We start from the raw sequence: 20,473 nt of genomic DNA on the forward strand, positions 1-20,473 counted from the left end.
CGATGAAACCTCGCCCGGGACAACCCCTACAGTGGGACCTGACCTGCCAACAGGCATTTGAGACGCTAAAAGGACTGTTCGCGAAAGAACCTGTCTTAAAACACCCGGATCCAGAACAGCCTTTTGTCATCCAAGCAGACGCAAGTGATGTGGCAGTAGGAGCCGTGTTACTCCAAAAGAACAACCAAGGTGATCTACAACCCTGCGCCTACACCTCCCGCAAACTCACCGATACGGAGAGGCGATGGGCGGCGTGGGAGAAGGAAGCGTTTGCAGTAAGGTGGGCCTTGTTAACCTGGCGGCACCTTCTAGAGGGAGGCCAGAAACCATTTGAAGTCTGGACTGATCATAAAAACCTAGAGGCCCTAAAAACCCCACGAAAACTGTCGCCCAGGCAAGTGCGGTGGGCACAATACTTCAATCGTTTCAATTTCGAGCTTAAGCACATCCCAGGTGGGAGAAATTTCCTGGCTGATGCCCTCTCCCGGATGCCCCAATACAACAGTGAGCGGGAGCAGGTAGTGAATGCCATCATCCCCTCCACCCAAGCTGCGGCCCAAGTGGTCACCAGACGGCAACGACATAACCAGCAAGGCCAACTTGCAAGTGACTTAACTGCGAAATTAAAAAATGAAACGCTGACAGACCCCTGGTATCGGGACAATCAACATCTCTTGACAAAAAGAGATGAACTAGCATGGAGGGGGACAAAGCTCTATGTCCCATAGAGTTTACGCATCCTGATTCTCAAGAGGAGCCACGATGTTAAACCAGCAGGACACTTCGGGTTCCTAAAGACTCTGCACCTAGTACGAAGGCAGTTCTGGTGGCCACATATGAGAAAGGATGTAGACAGTTATGTAAAAAGCTGCACCATTTGTGCCACGATGAAGACAAGGCCAGGGTGCCCGCCTGGATTGTTGCAACCAGTAGCTGAGGCAACAAGACCATGGGAGGAGATTGCAATGGACTTTATAGTAGACCTACCGAGGAGCAGTGGAAATACAGTGATCTGGACTGTAATAGACTTATTCTCCAAACAGGCACACTTCATTCCTTGTAGTGGACTGCCTTCAGCCCGTCAGTTATCCAAACTGTTCCTGAAACACATTTACCGCCTACATGGAGTCCCCAGGAGAATCATTTCCGACAGAGGGGTCCAGTTCACAGCAAAGTTCTGGAGGGAGTTTCTACGATCCATAGGTTCATCCCAAGGGCTCAGCTCAGCATTTCACCTGAGCACCAATGGGGGGGCAGAAAGACTGAACGCTATGACAGAACAGTATTTAAGATGCTACGTCGACTACCAGCAGTCCAATTGGGCAGACCTCCTATCTTTTGCGGAGGTTGCATATAATAATGCTGTCCACAGCAGCACGGGGCTAACCCCGTTCAAAATAGTGAGTGGCATGGATTTTGTTCCCATGCCAGAATACCCGAGGGAGCCCCCTTCCTCAGTCAGTTTGACCGACTGGATGGCAATGTTGAGACAAACTTGGGAAAATGTTAAGAGGGCGCTGGCAAAGGCGGCTCAATCTTATAAGGACCAAGCAGACAAGCACCGAACTCCCCAAAGGCCATTTCAGCTGGGAGAGAAAGTTTACCTCTCCACCAAGTACTTGAGACTTAGACTCCCGAGCAGGAAATTGGGCCCAAAATTTATAGGACCATTTCCTATAATAAAAATAATCAACCCCGTTACAGTGCAATTGCAGTTGCCATGGCTTTTGGGGAAAATTCACCCCATTTTTCACAGTAGCCTTCTAAAACCTGTAGTGGGGTCTACTTTAAGGCCAACGCCACGTGAACCCCCTGGGCCCCTGGTTGTTGGGGGCCAAACGCACTACGAAGTGCAGCGGATTCTTGATTCAAGATGGCACAGGGGGCGCCTTCAGTACTTAATTAAATGGAAGGGTTACCCATTGTCAGAGGCTTCCTGGGTGAAGAGCGCAAACATCCAAGCTGATCGCCTTATAGCAAAATTCCATGCAGACCACCCGGGAAAGCCGGGAGAGGGGGGTGCACAGCCAGGGAGGGGCTGATGAGACTAATCTTGTTGTGTTTTCCCTATGGGATAGGTGATGTCGCAGAAGTGAAGGGAGAGGGGCCGGATGTCAGCGTTCCAAATTAGGCTCTCTTCCAGCGCTGACATAACAAGATGAACTTTTACCTAGTTTTGTATGTACAGATAGTGTTTCCTGGGAGACGAGGATGGGGGCTACATTCCTGTGAAAAGAACGTGCCGGGAGGTAGAGATGGATATGCATGATGGCCAATGGGACATTGGGGTTGGAGAGCGGAAGAGGAGGGGGTTGGAAGGAGGGGCCAGTTTGGCTGCAAAATGAAATCAGGAATGTCGGACTCGGCTATTCTTAAAATAAAAGTGATTCATTAGAGTTTGCGTTTGAGAATGAAGTTTATTCAAGATAGCACCGAAACCTGACAATTAGCTGAATTAGAATTTAATTATTCGCAAGATGTTAATTTGTGCATCAGTGTTGTCATATAGCTGTTGACAAGAGCTTGAATTATAATGAATCCAATGGAAAGATAGTGAACTTACTCTATGTGGTATTCCAGATTAGCTATGGTTCCAGCCTAGCTAAACTACAAGAAGGTTAACGGTGATATTAAAATTGGAGTGGAAATAGGAAAAGGGATTTGTAGATATTATTTAGAATTTTGGGGGAAGGTTTTTTATCTAGGACTTTCTCTATTATTTCAATGTTTATGTGAATACATTATCCAGATAGAGGACATTGGGTGCTTTGGTCCATTTCTTACAAAAGAAATTTATATATTTTATTGACTGATGGCCTTGAACTTCTACAGTAATGGTGCCTAATCTTTTCTGAACCAAGGTATAGATTTTATTTTTGAACAAGCACATTAGGAACTTAATACCCCAAAGTGGCCAGGACAAACATGGGCACAATATGTTTATTTTTCTTTTATTTAACTATATATCATTTCCATAACTATAAAAATTGCAATCAGCAGTTTAGGAAGTTTGGGAGCACATCTGAGACAGAAGTAGCGCTCACTCTTTCTCTCTCCCTCTCTCTCTCTCTCACATACACACATAGCATTCAATACACTCTAAAACCAGTCCTGAATATTAATGGAAAAACACATACCAGTCCAACAAAACAAAGTTTCAGAAATGTCATCATCACAATTTAAAGCCAAATAACTGCTGTTGTATTCCGAAAGAACTGCATCATCTACCACTGAACTGTTAGGGCTTTATACAACACTCTATAACTGAATTCCCCAATCTTTGTTTCTTTCCGGCCCCAGAGAGGGGATGGTTCTGTGTGAACGTCGAGCAAGCGCACATACACACAGAGCTCCATTTGCATGAGCAGTAAACAAACATGGCCACTGTTTGCACAAACAGAGAATACGTGTGTGCTTGCTCACTGCTCGCACAAGTGGGGATACATGCATCCATACATTCATCAGCCACTTCCACAGCCTGGTTCCAAACAGCTCAAGGCCCAGTAGTGAGCCATGGCTCCAGGGGTTGTGATCCCTACTCTATAATACCAAGCCACAGTTTATCAATATCTCCTAATACAGCAGCTTTTTCAGTAGTCCTGCTCTGATGGCAAGGAAGAATGGTGTGCAAACTTTTCTTGCCTTTAAACTTCACATCCTTGGGCACGTGATCATGTCCAGGGCCGATAAGAAGAACAGATGAATTAGCAGCGATTGAAATCCAGAAAATTTGTATCACAACCAGACATCAGTGGCTGCAAAAGCTGGACTCAAAAGAAACAGTTTTTCAGCCTTTTATCAGGTAGCAATTTTACTTCTTTTTAGCAAGAATAGTTTTGGGGTGAAAACTCTGCCATGGAAAATGGTTGGAAATATGCATTTAAATTGAGAAACATTTTTCTTTCCTTCTTCTGATTTTGTTTTAATTAATATAGAAAAGTTAAGTATATTTATAACCAATGAATTTCAGGAAAACAATCAACTAGACCTCTCAGAGATTTATAAAATGAAGAACAGAAAATTAACAAATCAGCCTTTTGAAACTGATGCTCTCTTAAGTGCTGGAGGATGGTGGTCTTAAGAGGGCTATCAAAATATTTTAGCATCCTATAAGGTGCAGCCAGGTAAAAGATAAAGCCAACTCCACTAGATAATAGGAACAGGCACCTAATGTTCATTTCTATTCCTGTTCAATTCCTTAAAAGAATCTAGAAAAAGATTTTTATTACAGAGATTCACAAAAGTATAGAAAGATGTGGTAACTGAGTTGTCCAAAACCATTTAAGTAAAAGAAAGATATTTGAAATATTAAAACAAAGCATAGCCAATTCACTAGATAGATGGCATTAGGATGACAATGGAATTAGAGTATACAGGCTAAATTGCCATATATCAACCATACAGCATTACTATAGCAGACAGACCAACTAAAGCCCTCCAAAGCATCTTAACAAACCCAAAAGACTCAGTAGTCCAAGAAGAAGAAAGTACTGTAGTCATCTACAATATACAGTGGAAGAAGTGTAGCAACACTATGTAGGAGAGACAGGCAGAAGACTAGCAGAGCACATTTATGGATATCAACTAGCATTCAAAAGACACAACAAAAGTTCTTTAATCTCTCAACACAAGAACAAACTCAACCATAGTTTCAGCTGGGAAATTATGAGCATCCTTGACCAAGCTAAATCCAAAAATCCCAGAACATTCCTAAAAATTTGGCATTCAAACAAATTAGCTATCAATGGACACAGAAAAAACCCATATTTATACATTCAAAAGGGACAATAAAAAAATCAAGAAGGAAACAATAACACCTGAATGCATCTCTCCAGAAACACCCAGACAAGCAGGTATTAATACTAGGCAAGCAATAAAGCAGAAAACAATAATCAAGGAGCTACCAATGAGAAGACCACACCCTCATCAAAAGTGGCTGGGCAAGCTTCTGTATATAAACAGGGAACAAGTAACTTCACACTGGTGAGGTTACCTAATTTAGTAATGAAACCTCTGCAAGTAAATAACGAAGCTCAGAGAGCACCAAGCATGTCAACAATTGAGCATTACTTTTTTCAAGAGGTTTCATGGTTGAATATTCAGCACCAGTAAATGATCTTCAGCCTAATGCCATATCTACTTTGTCCATCTCTATAAATTCTGTGAACCAATTCCTATGCTTATTAGAATGGCATTTCCCCTCACTTTTAGTGTATAATACAGAAACAGATATAATGGAGATGGGAATTGTCCAATTCATTGGCCTAACTTACTTTCAGATTTGCAAGATTGATGTCAGTCTTGTGAGGTTAGTTCTGACAAGCAGCATAGCCATAAGTACTAAGCCTATGTTTATTTAAAGATTATATTAACACAATCTTGCAAGTGTAGAAGTACTTCTTTCCCTCACTTTTACTCTCCCCAAAACTAGCGAGAATCCCTTCTGAGATGCTTTGACACTCTTCCTCCTTCAAACTCAAATTTTGTTTATTCAACCTTTGTCTAGGTTGTGGCTCTTCCTCCTATTTCCCAAGGTTATTCCCACATACTATACCAAGCAAAATGAGTAAAGGTAATCCTCTTGCCATGTTTGTTAAGTGAATCACTGCAGTTGTTAAGTGAATCTGGTTTCCCACTGACTTTGCTTGTCAGAAGTTTGCAAAAGGGGGTCACATACCCCGGTACACTGCAACTATCATAAACATGAGTCAGTTGTTAAGCATCCAAATGTAAATCACATAAACATGGAGATGCTGCAACTGTCATACGTTTTTTCAGTGCCGTTGTAACTCTGAACAGTCATTAAGTGAGTTATTATAAGTCAAGGACCTGTACTCACTGCTGTAAGCCTCCTCTTAGGTTTTCTGCAGGGCTGAACTTGAGAATTTTACTACAGAAGAAATCATACTAAAATATACAGCACATTATTAGTTTCCCACTGTTCTGTCCCCATCTCACACACACACACAAACAGAAAGCCGGGGGTTAAATAAACTGGCAGACAACCAATTCTTCCGATAAGATGCTTGGCAGCAACCCAGTAGCTGCTTGCCAAGAACTTTTACTCAATAAACAAAATACCCACAGTCAAGAATTGTCCAGTTCGTAAAATAAATCCAAGGCTGATAATGTTGTTTCCAAAGATGCGGTGTGACTCGATAGTAGTTAGTTTTGTCCGTCACAGAGTCGGAATGGCCACCTCACCCCCTTTTATACCCTGTGGGGTGTGGTCCAGTGACAGCCTAATCTCTGGCATGCCTTTTCTTCTGTTGTGCGCGCTTATCTCTGCGACGCTGCCGAGGATCCAGCCAAGACTCATTACCCTCATCACTGTCCACCTGTGGCTGCGTGGACGTGCTTGGCCCCGGCCCTATCTCTTGCCCTTCGTCGGACACTGAAGGCATTGCCAGAGAGGAGGGTCCTGGAGAGGGAGGCCTTGCCAACTCCTCTCCTTCACTCTCGGAGTCCTCTCCTGCCGATGACACAGGCTCAGGTAACGGAGCCACAACACCCACTGGATTTTCATTAGGAGAATAAAATGACCCAGAATTATTTATCTCCCCCTCCCCCCATTATTCTGAGCCCTTTGTGAGAGCTCAGGATAGCTCCAGAAAATGTTTAATCCGTTCTCTTTATGAAGAAATGTGTAAATCTATGAATTAGAGAGCTTTGTGCAGTTTTAGAGGGTTTTTATTTTATTTTTCAGGGTTGAAAGAAAGAAAAGAAAGAGTTTATTGATTATTTGTAGAAGTTCTAATGTAAAAAACCCTCTTTTCCTATCCTTGGGCCTAATCCACAAAATTTCCAGCCAGGCTTTTAATTAAAAAACGTATCAGAACTTGGCCAGATTAAAAGCCATCCCTAAAAGGAAAAACAGAAATGATTTACCATAATATCTTCATCCTTCTTAATTTCCAGCATGACATGCAGAGCTCATTATGACACATTTATGGGTTTTTGTCTGGATTTCAATAGAAAGAGGGATTAACTAATATCTGTTTACCAACTTCCCACAAATTTCCATCCTTTGGTGTTCCAGCACATCTATCCCTCCAATATTCCAGTACTCTGACTTTTCTTATGGGCCTTTTCAGGAAAACACTAGGCTAGAATTTTCTGAGGGTTCTCAATTCTATTGGGAAAAGCCATGCTGTTTGAATCTGGCTGGTGCAGATGGGCGAGCGTTTTCTTTAGTTCTTTTTCTATGGGAATTTACACAAAAAGAGAATGGAAGGAATCTGAGATTTTAAAAATGTGAATGGGGAGAGCATGACTGACCCCTCCCAATGCTCCAAAATGTATTTCAAGATTGTATTTCAAGATTCAGTAAGATGCATGACCAGCCTAAATGTTTTGAAATGACAAAAACAATGTTTTGAAATGACAAAAAAAATGACAAAACAGCCCCCCGTTTGGCCCTGCGAGAGAGAAAAATCTTCTGTTTGAACACCACCATGTGAAAATTCAGTCCCAGTTCCAGCGATTAAAATTCAACTTTTATTTTTCTTTTGTACAAAATATTGCTGCAGATAAAAGGGTTGGATTCCTACTAGGATTCCTTCTGTCACTTTAGGTGGTGATTTTTGGATCATTAAATAGAATGGTGCTATGGGAGGAAATGAAGCTTAGTAGAGCCATTTTGCGGTGGGGAGAGTCTTTTGTCCAGCCTTACCAATCAAACTATTCTTCAAGGGTCAACCACCTTTTGCTTTTGTGGTCTCCTGTACCCCAGCCATACAAATGTGGCACCATGAAATGTTTTTAGAAAGAAACAAAAGAAAACCCCAACACATACTTCTTTTGCTTTCTCTGCATATACGATGCAGAGACCAGACCGAAAGGCAGTGTTCTTTTAATGAAAACATGTTTCTTTTTGACAGCAAAGAGGTTACAGGGCCTTGTCTGACTGCAAGAAAAAGATCTATGCCCTGCATTGTGCCGTGTTGATACAGACATAAACATAGACCTGTCTTAACAAAAAACAGCACTAAGCTGCTTTCACTTCCTTATACAAATACCACAATTGGTCCTCTAGAGCCTTTTCTCTGAGCCTAAATAAATCATAAGATTTAATGCTGGGTTATTTATTAGTTCTATACTGTATTCTGTATCACATTCTGCATACCTACTTGGCCATACAGTTTTTCCCCAAAGAAAGAGTCATTTGTTGCTAATACAGCTTATAATACCTAGAGGCAGAGAGAATACTTCACTATTTATAGTAGACCATCAACAATTCTTAACTTCTAGCAGATCCAACGTATGTTGAATTCTTTTCTCATTGCACTACTCCCCATAAACAGATTAGCAATATTTTCATGGGGGTGGGAAAAAGAGAGAAATAATAAATTATGGATTTTGCAAACCGAAGACTCTGATGGTGGCAAAGCACAGCTGGAGTGTTTAAAAGTGACAGTTTTCTTCTGGGCCATCATTTTGCTAATCCAATGGGAATGCACAGCTAAATGTAGCCATAACTAATGCAGTGATGAATCCATGAAAATCTCAAATAAAGAATCAAATGTCTGACTTTCTGCAGACAAATTCCTCCTGCTCTGGTTGATTCTTTTCATATATGCAGGCACTCACGTTAGTAGTTCAGATGCCACTATGCAGCCATACACTTCAGATTTTTACATTTTTCATTTTGATTCAAGTCAATGCTATGTGCTCACTCTCATTTGACTGAACAATGTGCCACCTGCTTGGAGTTTTAATATTCAGGTTGGTACATCCTGAGAGAGATGTGTTATTAATGGCTCCATTCCACAGATGGCTCTGTTTTTTAAGACCAGACTGGGTCATTTTGATTACTTACAAAGTCTTCCAAGGGATTGTCCAGCTCAATGGATACTTATAATTCCTTTGTCATGAATGGCATGTACTTAATTCCATGTCTCTATGTGTATGCAGCAAGACAAAGGTAACTAAAAGTTGCTGCATGTATTTTAAATCACACAATTCAATACAGCATTTAAATCATGGTTGACAATCTTAATGTTAATTTATCAAAACAAAACAGTTCAATAAACCAGGATTTAAAGTCAGCTTGTCTCAAACAATTTTGGTCTAGTAGTAGAGGCCCCAGGCTAGAAAGCAGGGTGAGTTCTAATCCCGCCTTAGCCATGAAAGCAACCTCGATGACATTGTGCCAATTCCTCTCTCTCAGCTCAACTCACTCACAAGGTTGTTGTTGCATAGAAAAGGAGGAGGAAGGCGTGTTGGATATGTTCCCTGCTTTGGGTTATTTGTAAAAATAATAAAAGTATGACACATATAAATGAAATGAAATTGTATAAAATAAAATATACTTGGATGTGCTAAATTCTCTCTCAGGCAATTAATTTGCACTTCAACAGTGTGAAAGAAAACATCAGCTTTAGGATGATCCAGCCAAGCCAAGTAATCTAAGTTATAGTCCAGAAATCACAAGAAAAGTAAAAGTACAAATCATGTCAGTATCCAAACACTGAAGCTGAGAGGTCAGAGTAATATTTGTCATGAAAACAGAATAAAGTGAGAGTATTGTTTCCAGTAATTGCTTACTTTAGAATGGAGAGTTCTATAGCAAAACATTCAGACTTTCATCTCTAACACAGCTAGACATGTGCACTATGTCATTCAAGGGATATTCATGGATTTGGGAGCACCACTGATTACTGAATAAGCTCATATTTGGACTATAAAAATTAATGTGACTTCAAGGTGCCAGTAAAGAGATACAAAACACTCTTAACTCCTTGCTACCATCTACTGGTCATCTGGATTTATGCACTCCATATATCATACAGGTATGTCTTCCTTGAGTGCATTCTTAGGAAGGTTTTCTTGGAACCTCATAGTTCTACACATCTCAGCCTTTCAACTCTCTACCTCATAATGCTGGCCCTTCTGTAGGCCTGGAGAGCATTCTAAGGATTCTGAGTCAGAGTCCTGGGATCCATAACTCTTGCCTACTTGCCTGTCCTTGTGCTGGGACTTAGTTAAGGGCTTTATCAGTTTGTAAGGTCTACTTTGATGCTCTTCATTTTTGGAAGCGAGGTCATCCTCATGGATTAGGTGACTATATGAATCTGCTCAGATAAAAACATTTATGCCAGGAATTCAGGAATAAAGAAGATGTTTGCTCAGCAGTAAGGCTTAAAAGTTGTTCAAGTTATGTAAGTACACCAAGCATGTATAACTAAAATCAGAATAGCCTCAAGCAAAATATTGAAGAATTTGCTGAAAATTATTTAACAATTATGCAGGCTCAGAAAATATTCATTAATTTTAACATGATTCAGTAAGTAATAGCAAGTTAATATGATGCCAGATATAGATGCTAGATATAGATGGATAATTTAGACATATATTGATAAACAATGTATATCTGTAGATAGATATAGATATGTATCTGGAAATAGACTGTAGAAAGTTAGCACACCCCGTCTCCTAGAAGAATGAAATATTCTAGGAAATATTAAAAAGGCAGAATATTATACCTCCCTGAATGAGAAAAGGAGAAACATGCAGCCCCCACCTTTGTTAATAGCCCCAGAAAGGCTGGGCCAGCTTATCTACAGCAGAAAATGCCTTCACCCTCAGGACATAATAGGATTAGCCCTCTATCCATCTCACCACATAGCACTTGGGGAGATTGTATCACTCAGCAAAATTCAACCAAGCCTGGGACTCAAGATAACTTACAATGTTACTCTTGCATGCTCCATGGGAGTCTGAAAACCAATCAGAATACATTTCTTACATGGGAACAGGAAGCTCAAAAGCAGGGCCGAAGAGAGGGTATAAATTTATCTCTCTCTCTCTCACCCATGTACTCATTTTGCCCAGGACCAGAAACCATGTGGTCCTGTCCACCATTAAACCATCTTTCCAAATAGCCTCCAGGTTTCCAGGGTCTTTCTTCCAGTTGGAACTGAATCCAGATGACATTTCTTCCAACAGGAGATAGATGAGACAGAGAGAGAAATAGGGAGAGGGGAAATGGGAGAGGGAATGGGGAAAGAGAGAGAATGAGATGTCTGTACTTACTGTAACCATAATATAATATTGTATGTATAATATTGTGGCAGCAGTTCTGAGCAGGTGACTGATCTTTTCTTTCCCTAATTTTCGTATATTTTAATAAACTATGGTTAATCAAGAACTCAAGGGAATACTTTGAAATGCTTCCTTATGTCACCCCAGAAGAGAAAAGAGGAAGTGCACAACAAAATATGTCAGCATACTTACAATTATTATAAGAAGCTATCAGGAGTTAATCTGTCAGCCTTGCAAGGAAAACAATAGCTAAGCACTATCTCTAATGTTATTGTAATGTTATATTATCAGGATCTTGCAAATCTGAAAATATCTCTCTCCCCTCTCACTTGCCTCTATGGTAAAGAAACTAGGAAGGGTTTGCCATGTACTTTTGCTTCTGCAGGCTAAGCTGTCTCTACCTAAGCATTGTCTACTCACCAGCTCAGTAGCTAGCAGCTCAAGAACCACATAACTGCTGCAGCATAGTCTTTAAACATATTGTAATCCCTCCTTGGGAGCAAGACTGTTGTGTCAAGAACCCTAATGCTGAAGATAAACTGAAAGGCTGACTTGATGCTGAGCTTACATTCACAAGTTCCAGGAAACTTGCTGTTTCCTGGGGATCCTTCTGTAGCTTGGGAAAGAAATATCCTGTTTTAGAACCAATCCAAATATGCCAAGGGGTTCCAGAGATTATAATGAGGAATCCATTGTCAGGAGTAGTCAGGGTAACAAATAATTCAGAGAAGCCAATAAGTCCAAATCTTATTTGGCTGAAGAAGAAAAATGAAGAAAGGGAAAGAAAGAGTTGATAAAATCAATTTATTTACATACTAAAATGTTATTTGTGAATGTATAATTCATCCTCTAAAATAGAGGTCCAGGACAAGCCATGATGAGAAGCATCACATTATTATGTCATCCAATGAACTCTGTTGCCTGTTAGTATAAAACTTTGTTTTCACCATAGATAAAGGTTGCTACTTTGGAATATGGAACAGATGGCAAGTCTATTTTTTATCTCTAGTTAATCCCTGAACTCTCCCATTAAATGGAAATATGACCAGTTCTGATTCATATATGTATTTTTATGCTACACAAGTCAAAACAAGATACTTTTGCAAATATTCTGCTGCATACTGTATATTGAAGTACAATGGAGAGGAAGTCAAATTCAAGTTCTTCCTATAAATCTTGATATATCAATAAGGCACAGTGTATAGAAGTATTATATCTATATTATTGATAAATGTACTATTTCATTTTGAACCTACTTTTTGTTTTTTAATCATAGAATATTGCTAGATTTGAAATAAAAAGCTAGCTTCAGGATATAACTTAAATTCTGAATAATCAAAAAAATCATTAAGATTGAATATCCAAATCTCCAATTTTTCCAGTTGCGTTTCTCTGGAAATATCTGAAAAGCCATGTGCAACAGCTTCAATTTTCTTGAAAGAGACTTAGAAGTAAATCTTGGTAAAGTAGAAGTAAAGCTAAAATGTTGTACTGAAATATATTCAAATGCCATTCAAGTTTAATGCATAACGTCTGGTTGTTCCATCAGAAATCTCTTTGAATCAACTCCCAGAGCTCGGGCCTCTTAAAAAGCTGTTGTGATGGAGAAAGCTGGAGTTTATGCATGAAATCTGGCAACCAGCTCATCAATTGCTGCTTTTTGGAATGAGAAAAGCAGTTTGGCATTGCGCTTTGCTGTTTTCCACAATGTTAAATATATTCGTCACTTATATTTCAAAAGAAACTTTGCTGAAACCTTTAATGGAAAGTGGGAAAGAATAACACTGCAGTTATAAGGAAAAACAGAAATATTCCCCACAATGGAAAGGTCCCAAGTAGATGATAGAAAACAGTTTCTCAAATGATTACACTGTGGAATATTTCACCATTTACAGCAGGAAAAACATCTCCTAAGTATGTAAACCTGATAGAAATACATTCTCTAGTTATTATTCAGTAATGGCCATTTTGGTTTCATCTCTCCATCCATTGACCCATCCGTTGAACTTCATCGATGAAAGGGTTTGTTACAAAAGTCTGTGCCCGAGGGAGAACATGATATAAATTCACAAATCTCTACACCTCCCATCTTAATGCAGTCTTCCAATATTTAAGGGGCTGTCACAAAGAATAGGGGGTGAACTATTTCCCAAAGTACCCGAGGACAAGACAAGAAGTAACAAATGGAAACTTATCAAAGACAGATTCAACTAGAGCTAAGGAGAAATGTGCTGACAATGAGAACAATTAATCAGTTGAACAGCTTGCCTTCAGAAGTTGTGGCTACACAATCACTAGAGGTTTTCAAGAAGAGACATTTGTCGGAATGGTATAGGGTCTCCTGCTTGAGCAGAGGGTTGGACTAGAAGACCACCAAAGTCCCTTCCAACTCTGTCCCAACTTCTGTACATTGCAAAATGTTCTGCACTCTCAGGTACCCCATGAGAGCAAAAAGCTGGACAATGCTACAAGCATTTTCCATTGGCTCAAAAAGCTTTTGAAATTGATACTGTATTGGTGATAGCTGGCTGTCTAAAAATGCAAGCAAATAGCATATTTACTATTTCTTCAAGGACTTCCTAAAGAGTAACAGTAACTCATTCCAGTATATTCTAATTTAAATGTGCCTAGCTTTCTGTTTGTCCTTTTATGTGCAAATTTGATAAGTAAGCAGTCCTTTAGTGACTTTCAGATTTCTAGTGAGCTGACATAGCAAACCTGCACCCCTTCTAGGCATATCATATCTGTTTTTCAAACTCTGAACAGTAAACCAGATACTATATGCCTAGAGAAAGCTCCACTAAAATCAGTTCAATTTACTTTTAAGTAAATATGCATATATAGTTGCATAGGATCTCTCATTAAACCCCTTTGCCTCAGATAAAGGTTTTTTAAAAAAAACCAATATACAACACTCAAGGCCACTCATGGCCATCAGGTTCAGAGAAATGTTCAGTTCATCTCTAAGATTGAGGAAACACATTGTAAATTGTAGATATAAACAGAATGTCTTGGAATGTCTTGGTCATCAAAACATGCTCATCTGCTACCTGTAAAACAGAAATAACAAATTCTAGAAATAAATAGGATTTTCTTTTTATAGTATTGGGATACTTGGTAATTGTAATTATGGGATTAGAACATCTGCAGTAACATCCCAAAGAGACCCCAGCTAGAGTAGTTTGCTCAATTTTAAAACTTTTTGCTTCTTTCCAATTCTGATAGCCTTCTTTACCTACTAAGAACCATAAAAAAATTTCTTTATAATTTCATGTTACCCACCAGATAAATAATAAATGCAAAGTATTTCTTAACAGCAAAATTCAAGTTGTTGAACTCAGATATGTATTTGCATGTCATGCAAAAAGTAAATGAAATGTGGATTGCTTGAGATCAGCTTTTATTTTAACTCCACAAATTGTATTATTTGAGAAAACATCCTTATGGTTGTGTAGTTCCCTGTTTTTCTTGTTGACTCCCCTTTAAAAAATACCACTTTTATTTTTTTTCCCTCTGACATTACATAAATAAATGCACTCATAATTAAAAGTTATTAAATGTGGGTATCATAGCCACATTATGCCATAATTTTTCAGTTTCAATTTTCATATTTTGATACTTTGTGATCTTCCATTTTTTGTCTTCTATTCTACTGTCTCCTGATATTGACCCAATTATATATATTTTTTAAATTTTGTATGCTTTGTTTTTACTTAGGCTGTGCACTGCCCTGAGTCCTATTTGGAGAAGGGCGGTATAGAAATTTAAGCAAATAAATAAATAAATAAATATGTCCTTCTTTTCAGCCACAGTTAAATGTGGTATGTTGTGAGCCAAAATTTTATCAGTTTGTATTTCAAAACCCCACAATATTTTAATCTGCTCATTTTCAACTATCCATTTTCAAGCATCTTCACAGACTTGAACATTGGGCGCTATCTAACAAAATGAAATTCAATGGTGAAAAAAGTAAGGTTCTACATTTAGGTAAGAAAAACAAAATGGTACAGTATATGTGGTATCTTGCTCAATAGTAGTAATATTGAGAGGGATCTTGGAGTCCTAGTGGACAACCATTTAAATATGAGCCAGCAGTGTGCACCAGCTGCCAAAAAAGCCAACACAGTTCTAGGCTGCATAAACAGAGGGATAGAATCAAGATCACATGAAATGTTAATACCACTTTATAATGCTTTGGTAAGGCTACACTTGGAATACTGCATTCAGTTTTGGTTGCCACGATGTAAAAAAGATGTTGAGACTCTAGAAAGAGTATAGAGAAGAGCAACAAAGATGATTAGAGGACTGGAGACTAAAACATATGCAGAATGGTTGCAAGAACTAGGTATGTCTAGTTCAGTGATGGCGAACCTTTTCAGCACCGAGTGCCCAAACTGGAACACGGAAAACCCGAAGACCATGCATGCCAGCCAGCTGATTTTCACGCACGCTTGAACACAGGAAACCCAAAGACCAGCTGGCCAGCGTGCACATGCGTGTTTTTTGACTGGTTTTGCCTGTTTTTCAGGCCATTTTTCAGCCATTTCTAGACCCTTTTTGGGCCATTTTTTGGGCCATTTTCCAGTGCTCCAGCACCCTCAAAGACCAGCTAGCTGGTGTGGAAACCAGAAAAGCAGCTGGTGATGGTGCACATGCCCACAGAGAGGGCTCTGTGTGCCAAATCTGGCACGCATGCCATAGGTTCACCATCACGGGTCTTGTTTAATGAAAAGAAGGACTAGGGGAGACATGATAGCAATGTTCCAATATTTCAGGGGTTGCCACAAAGAAGAGGGAGTCAAACTATTCTCCAAAGCACCTGAGGGTAGGAAAAGAAGAAATAGGTGGAAACTAATCAAGGAGAAAAGCAACTTAGAACTAAGGAGAAATTTCCTGACAGTTAGAACAATTAATCAGTGGAACAACTTGCCTCCAGAAGTTGTGAATGCTCCAACACTGGAAGTTTTTAAGAAGATGCTGGATAAGATGTTGGTCCCTTCCAATTCTATTCTATTCTATTCTATTCTATTCTATTCTATTCTATTCTATTCTATTCTATTCTATTCTATTCTATCTAATTTTTCAACTCCATGTTCCTCCGAATTTTTCAGTACTGGAACAGGATAATGTTTCCATCATTTCAATGACTGTGTTATGTCATTGTTTATAATTAGTTTGCATTAGTGGTGGGTTGTCCCCAGTTCAAACTGGTTCTATAGAACTGGTAGTAAAACCAGAGGGAGGCTCCGCCCACCCACCCCAACGTCATCAAATGCTCCTGCGCATATGCAGAAGAGCATGCATGTGTGCTTGTTTCGCACACATGCAGCCCCGTTGTGAACCAGTAGTAAAGGTAAGTAGAACCCACCCCTGGTTTGCATGATATTCTTGCACAAGCAAAGTGTATGATCTACATTTCTTCTACCTCTTTGAACAATCTGTACTTTGAATCATTTGAATCATTTTCAATTCTGGCCCTGATTGTATTAATTCAAATAGTTGCTCTTAAACAGCCAAAATGCCCTTATGCATGAAGGGGCATGCATAAGCACAAGGGGCGTGCATAAGCGCACCAGTGTGCCTACTGTCCTTGTCCTACTATCCCCATTTATTCATATCCATAATCATGTTTATACTTATATCTGTTACGCTTGACAAAATAAATAAATAAAATAAATAAAATCAAGCCTTCAGTTTCTTTTTTTAATGTTCCAATTGTAAACTGTTGTCAGATTTTCCCTTTACCTACTTTCCCCTCAATCTTTTGTAGAAATTGACCATGTAATGATTTTCAGCATTCTGTCCTTGCTTTTATTAGATTATTTCAATATTCATGTTTTGTTTCCTGCACATTCTAGTGGTCCAATCTTTAATTTACATCATTGCTTATTCTTAGCTATCTTTTATGTAATTAGTCACTGCATGTTTTTTTCTTTAACAGTTAAACTAAACATTTTCCTCCATTTCTGCGGGACAGGTATAATCTTCTCAATTACTTCAGACAGTGAGATGGGCAGCATATAATAAGTAAATAATCTAGCAATATCACTACTAGAATGTAATGTATAGAACATTAATAATACAGTACATCATACAGACAGGTGTTACCTTTTGCAATTGACTGATAGTGAATTTGTCAATGCTGTTGCTGTTTTATTTTATTACTATGGTTGGTCACATAGCCAATAAGATGTTTAGACTGGATTTGGCATTTTTATCCACCAATCAACCTTTCCAAGGACTTGGGATGAGCAGGTGTTATTGTTTGATAGTAGTAAGAGTACCATTACAGAATGTCAACTGACCCAGGTAAAGCTGCCTTTTGCAGTTGAATGATGGTGATTTTGTCAATGCTGATGGTGTTCAACTAGTGCTCCAATACTTTGGGAATATTAGTATTGTTATGGTTGGTTGCACAGCCAGCCAGAAGTTTAAACTCAATTTAGTAATTTTGTCCTTCCTAAGGATGACCTAGGATAGGTAGAAATTTTTGTTTGATAGCATTTATGGATGTAAGAAGTTCCAAGTATTATTTTTTGTTTTTGTTACTGGTCACACAGCCAGATATTTAATATGTATTTGGCATTTGTATGCACTATTATTTCTTGACGTTAATTGAATAGCTTTCGAAAATATGTGTAGTGAAAGCTGGTAAGCTCTTACAATTTTTCTTTCCAAAGGAAAAGTCAAAACAGCAAATGCTGATGTATTTATATCTACTAGCTCAGAAGTGACAAGTCTTAATAGAATTGGACATTCCAAAGCTGTGTGTCAATCTGTCAGATCTACCTCACTAACACCAATTAACTGCAAAACAGACTTTTTTCCAAATTCTAAGATCACCTTTCTTGTCTAGATGAAAGCTTGTGTCAGCTTGGAAAGGAAGCTCCAAATGTCTTCAAGAAAATGGCTTTTGGTTTTCAGTGAGCTTTAATTTGAGAAAGGAAAGGGTATCTCCATGGAAACCTGGTTTATTCATATGGAGGAATTCTCCCTACTCTCCACATTTTCAATAGTATTCAGAATTATATTGAGAATTCTAGAATGGGAGACAATAGAATTCTAGAATGGGACTTACTTTAAGTAAACATGCAGAAACTTGGGTTGCAGGTGGCAATATACTAACACACATGCAGGGCTTTTTTCTTTATATTTATCAGTTTTTATATAAAGTTAAATGCCTCTTGCTAAGCAGTGTCAGTGGAAAAAAATAAGCTCTTTTTAATATTGCCATTGCAATTCCAATATATAGCATCTGAAAAACATAACCAAGAATAATGATTTCACTATTGCTATAGAACATTGTAAATGGTACAGCACAGTTATCATCAAAAGTAACAAGCTGGTTTAATAGCATTCTATAAAACATTATATAAATCTTGTAATTCAAGGGCGTTCAGTGTATTAATAGAACACAAACAGGCTCTCAACTGTTTTCCTTTGCACCATAATTTCGGATGCAGTAAATGAGATGATGGTTTATAGACAATTTGTTATTGCCAAGATATATATGAAATAAACATGGTAAAATCAGGTCTTGTTCAGTTGCATATTGTCTGGTCAGAATCAATATTGTTTGTTTGTTTGTTTGTTTGTTTCTTCGTTTGCCACCCATCTCATTTTGAAGCAAGTCTGCGTGTCTTACAGCATTAAAACTATAAACGATAAATATTTCTAAAATGATAAAAATGGAATTACAATCAAAGATAAAATTATAGTTAAAAGATGGGGAGGGAGCAGGATGGGGGAGGAGAGGTGGGATTACCGCTTAATTCATCAATCACCTCTAGTGTGATACTTCCCTGTTAAGGTCCCAAACCAACTGTCAGAGCCAGCACTTCAGGCCATTACAGAAGATCAAAAGAGTGGGGCCAATCTCACCTCAGGGGGTAAGATATTCCAAAAGACAGGAACCATAGCAGAGAAGACCCTTCTCCTGGACCCACCAGCTGAACTGACGGGCCAGGAGCAGGCCTCCTCTGATGGCACAGGTGGGGCGGGCCAATCCCATTGTGATGAAGCAGTTTCTTAAAGTAATCCAGACTCAGCATTGTTTCAGCATCAATGAAAAAATTAAATCAAAGCCATTTGGATCAGCTCTCCTCAAACTTGTATACTGCAAATTGTTGTATATCATAACCCCATAATTCCTAGTCCTCTTGGTGTTGATCATGGAAGTTGAAAAGTAACATCTTTGTGGAGTTAACTAGAAAAAGATGAAATGCATCTTAAGGATAGAATGCCACAGATTTTATTTAAATGAAGGCTGTTGAATCAAAGATATCCTTTGGAAAACACAATGCAATCCTTCTGTGGAAAACCTAAAACAAAATGCTTATATTCAGAATGCAATTATCAAGGATGATGGTGATATTACTTGCTACAGTAAAATCACAAACTATAGTAGATTCAAACTCCTTCTTTCCTCTCTCATTTAAACTTATGCTCAGAGATTTAAATGAAGCAGACTCAGGGTTAATGTTCACATTATTCAGAACAAAACAGCATTTAATGTAACCTGAATTCTACTTTTTTGTGTTCTTGCCAGGATTCCTTTTATATAGTGCCATTATTCTTTCCCCAACTACTATTTTATGCAAAATAGGCATGGTAGAATCTGTTCAATTGGGAGAGACATTGCTTAACCCTTTCCTCACAGCTTTCCTGTCACAAAGAGAAGCTACTTAAAAACTGAAAGTTACCCACAGTTGTTTTCCCTTAAAAAAAAAACCACCATTAATTCATCTCAGTACATTTACTTGTAATTTGTAGTTTATCGCTTAATCAGAGGTAGACAAATATGAATACTTTTCTATAATTATTCGTAAAAAGGGCAATTTGTATTTTATTACCCAAATTGAATACCTGTAAAAAAAAAAAAAAAAAACCTTTTGAACTGTTGAAGTCAACCAGTAAAATAAATGGACAAATTTAGAGAGGAAGCAAAGCAAACAATCTTATCCTTATAAGGAGATAAATAGGTTTTATGTTTGTTCTCGAAGAATGAATTCCAGAACAAGCATTTTACTTTACACAAATCACAAAGGAAAATTGCAATTCAAATTCCAATATTCCACTGCCTGCCTGCCATCCTTTTAATTAGGGAATAAATGCAAGGAACAGTATCCTATAAACACCATCAGCTCTGAAAGCATAGCTAAAATTATTCTAATCCAATTATATTGCAATGTGGGAAAAATGCAATATATATGCCATGCATAAAGGCATTTTATCCACATTGCAATATTTATAACAATTCAATTAAATAATGTATCTATGTCACATTTATATTGGCCTAACCTAAAATGTAGTTGAAATGGCATAGGTTAAACACATTCAAGAATGTATTTTTAATATATAAGATCCTTTGGGATACTGTATTACAAGAACATTCTGATATTTAGAAAGCAAATGTATTAAGCAGGATCTT

The 20,473-nt window shown here is 38.4% G+C and overlaps 1 protein-coding gene and 1 long non-coding RNA gene across 3 annotated transcripts in view; both read left to right on the forward strand.

The window, feature by feature from the left end:
* The window catches only part of NPVF (neuropeptide VF precursor), a 164,167-nt gene that overhangs the window by 117,252 nt on the left and 26,442 nt on the right, over positions 1-20,473 (forward strand). Inside the window, exon 3 of one of the 2 annotated variants that reach the window (XM_087892647.1) lies at positions 2,079-2,469. The exons of the other annotated variant lie outside the window; for it this stretch is intronic. Within the exon in view, the coding sequence (XP_087748773.1) occupies positions 2,079-2,096 (18 nt within the window). The 3' untranslated portion in view covers positions 2,097-2,469. Of the gene's footprint in view, positions 1-2,078; positions 2,470-20,473 lie in introns of those variants that run through there. 2 annotated transcript variants of the gene reach the window in all.
* On the forward strand, positions 9,933-12,999 carry LOC117655104 (uncharacterized). The gene is made up of 2 exons (XR_004588560.3): positions 9,933-10,160; positions 12,593-12,999. It is a non-coding gene; the product is annotated as an uncharacterized LOC117655104 (long non-coding RNA).

Source organism: Pantherophis guttatus, chromosome 4, assembly GCF_059756535.1.
Source record: "Pantherophis guttatus breed Tessera chromosome 4, ASM5975653v1, whole genome shotgun sequence".
In the NCBI taxonomy this organism is placed as follows: Eukaryota; Metazoa; Chordata; class Lepidosauria; order Squamata; family Colubridae; genus Pantherophis; species Pantherophis guttatus.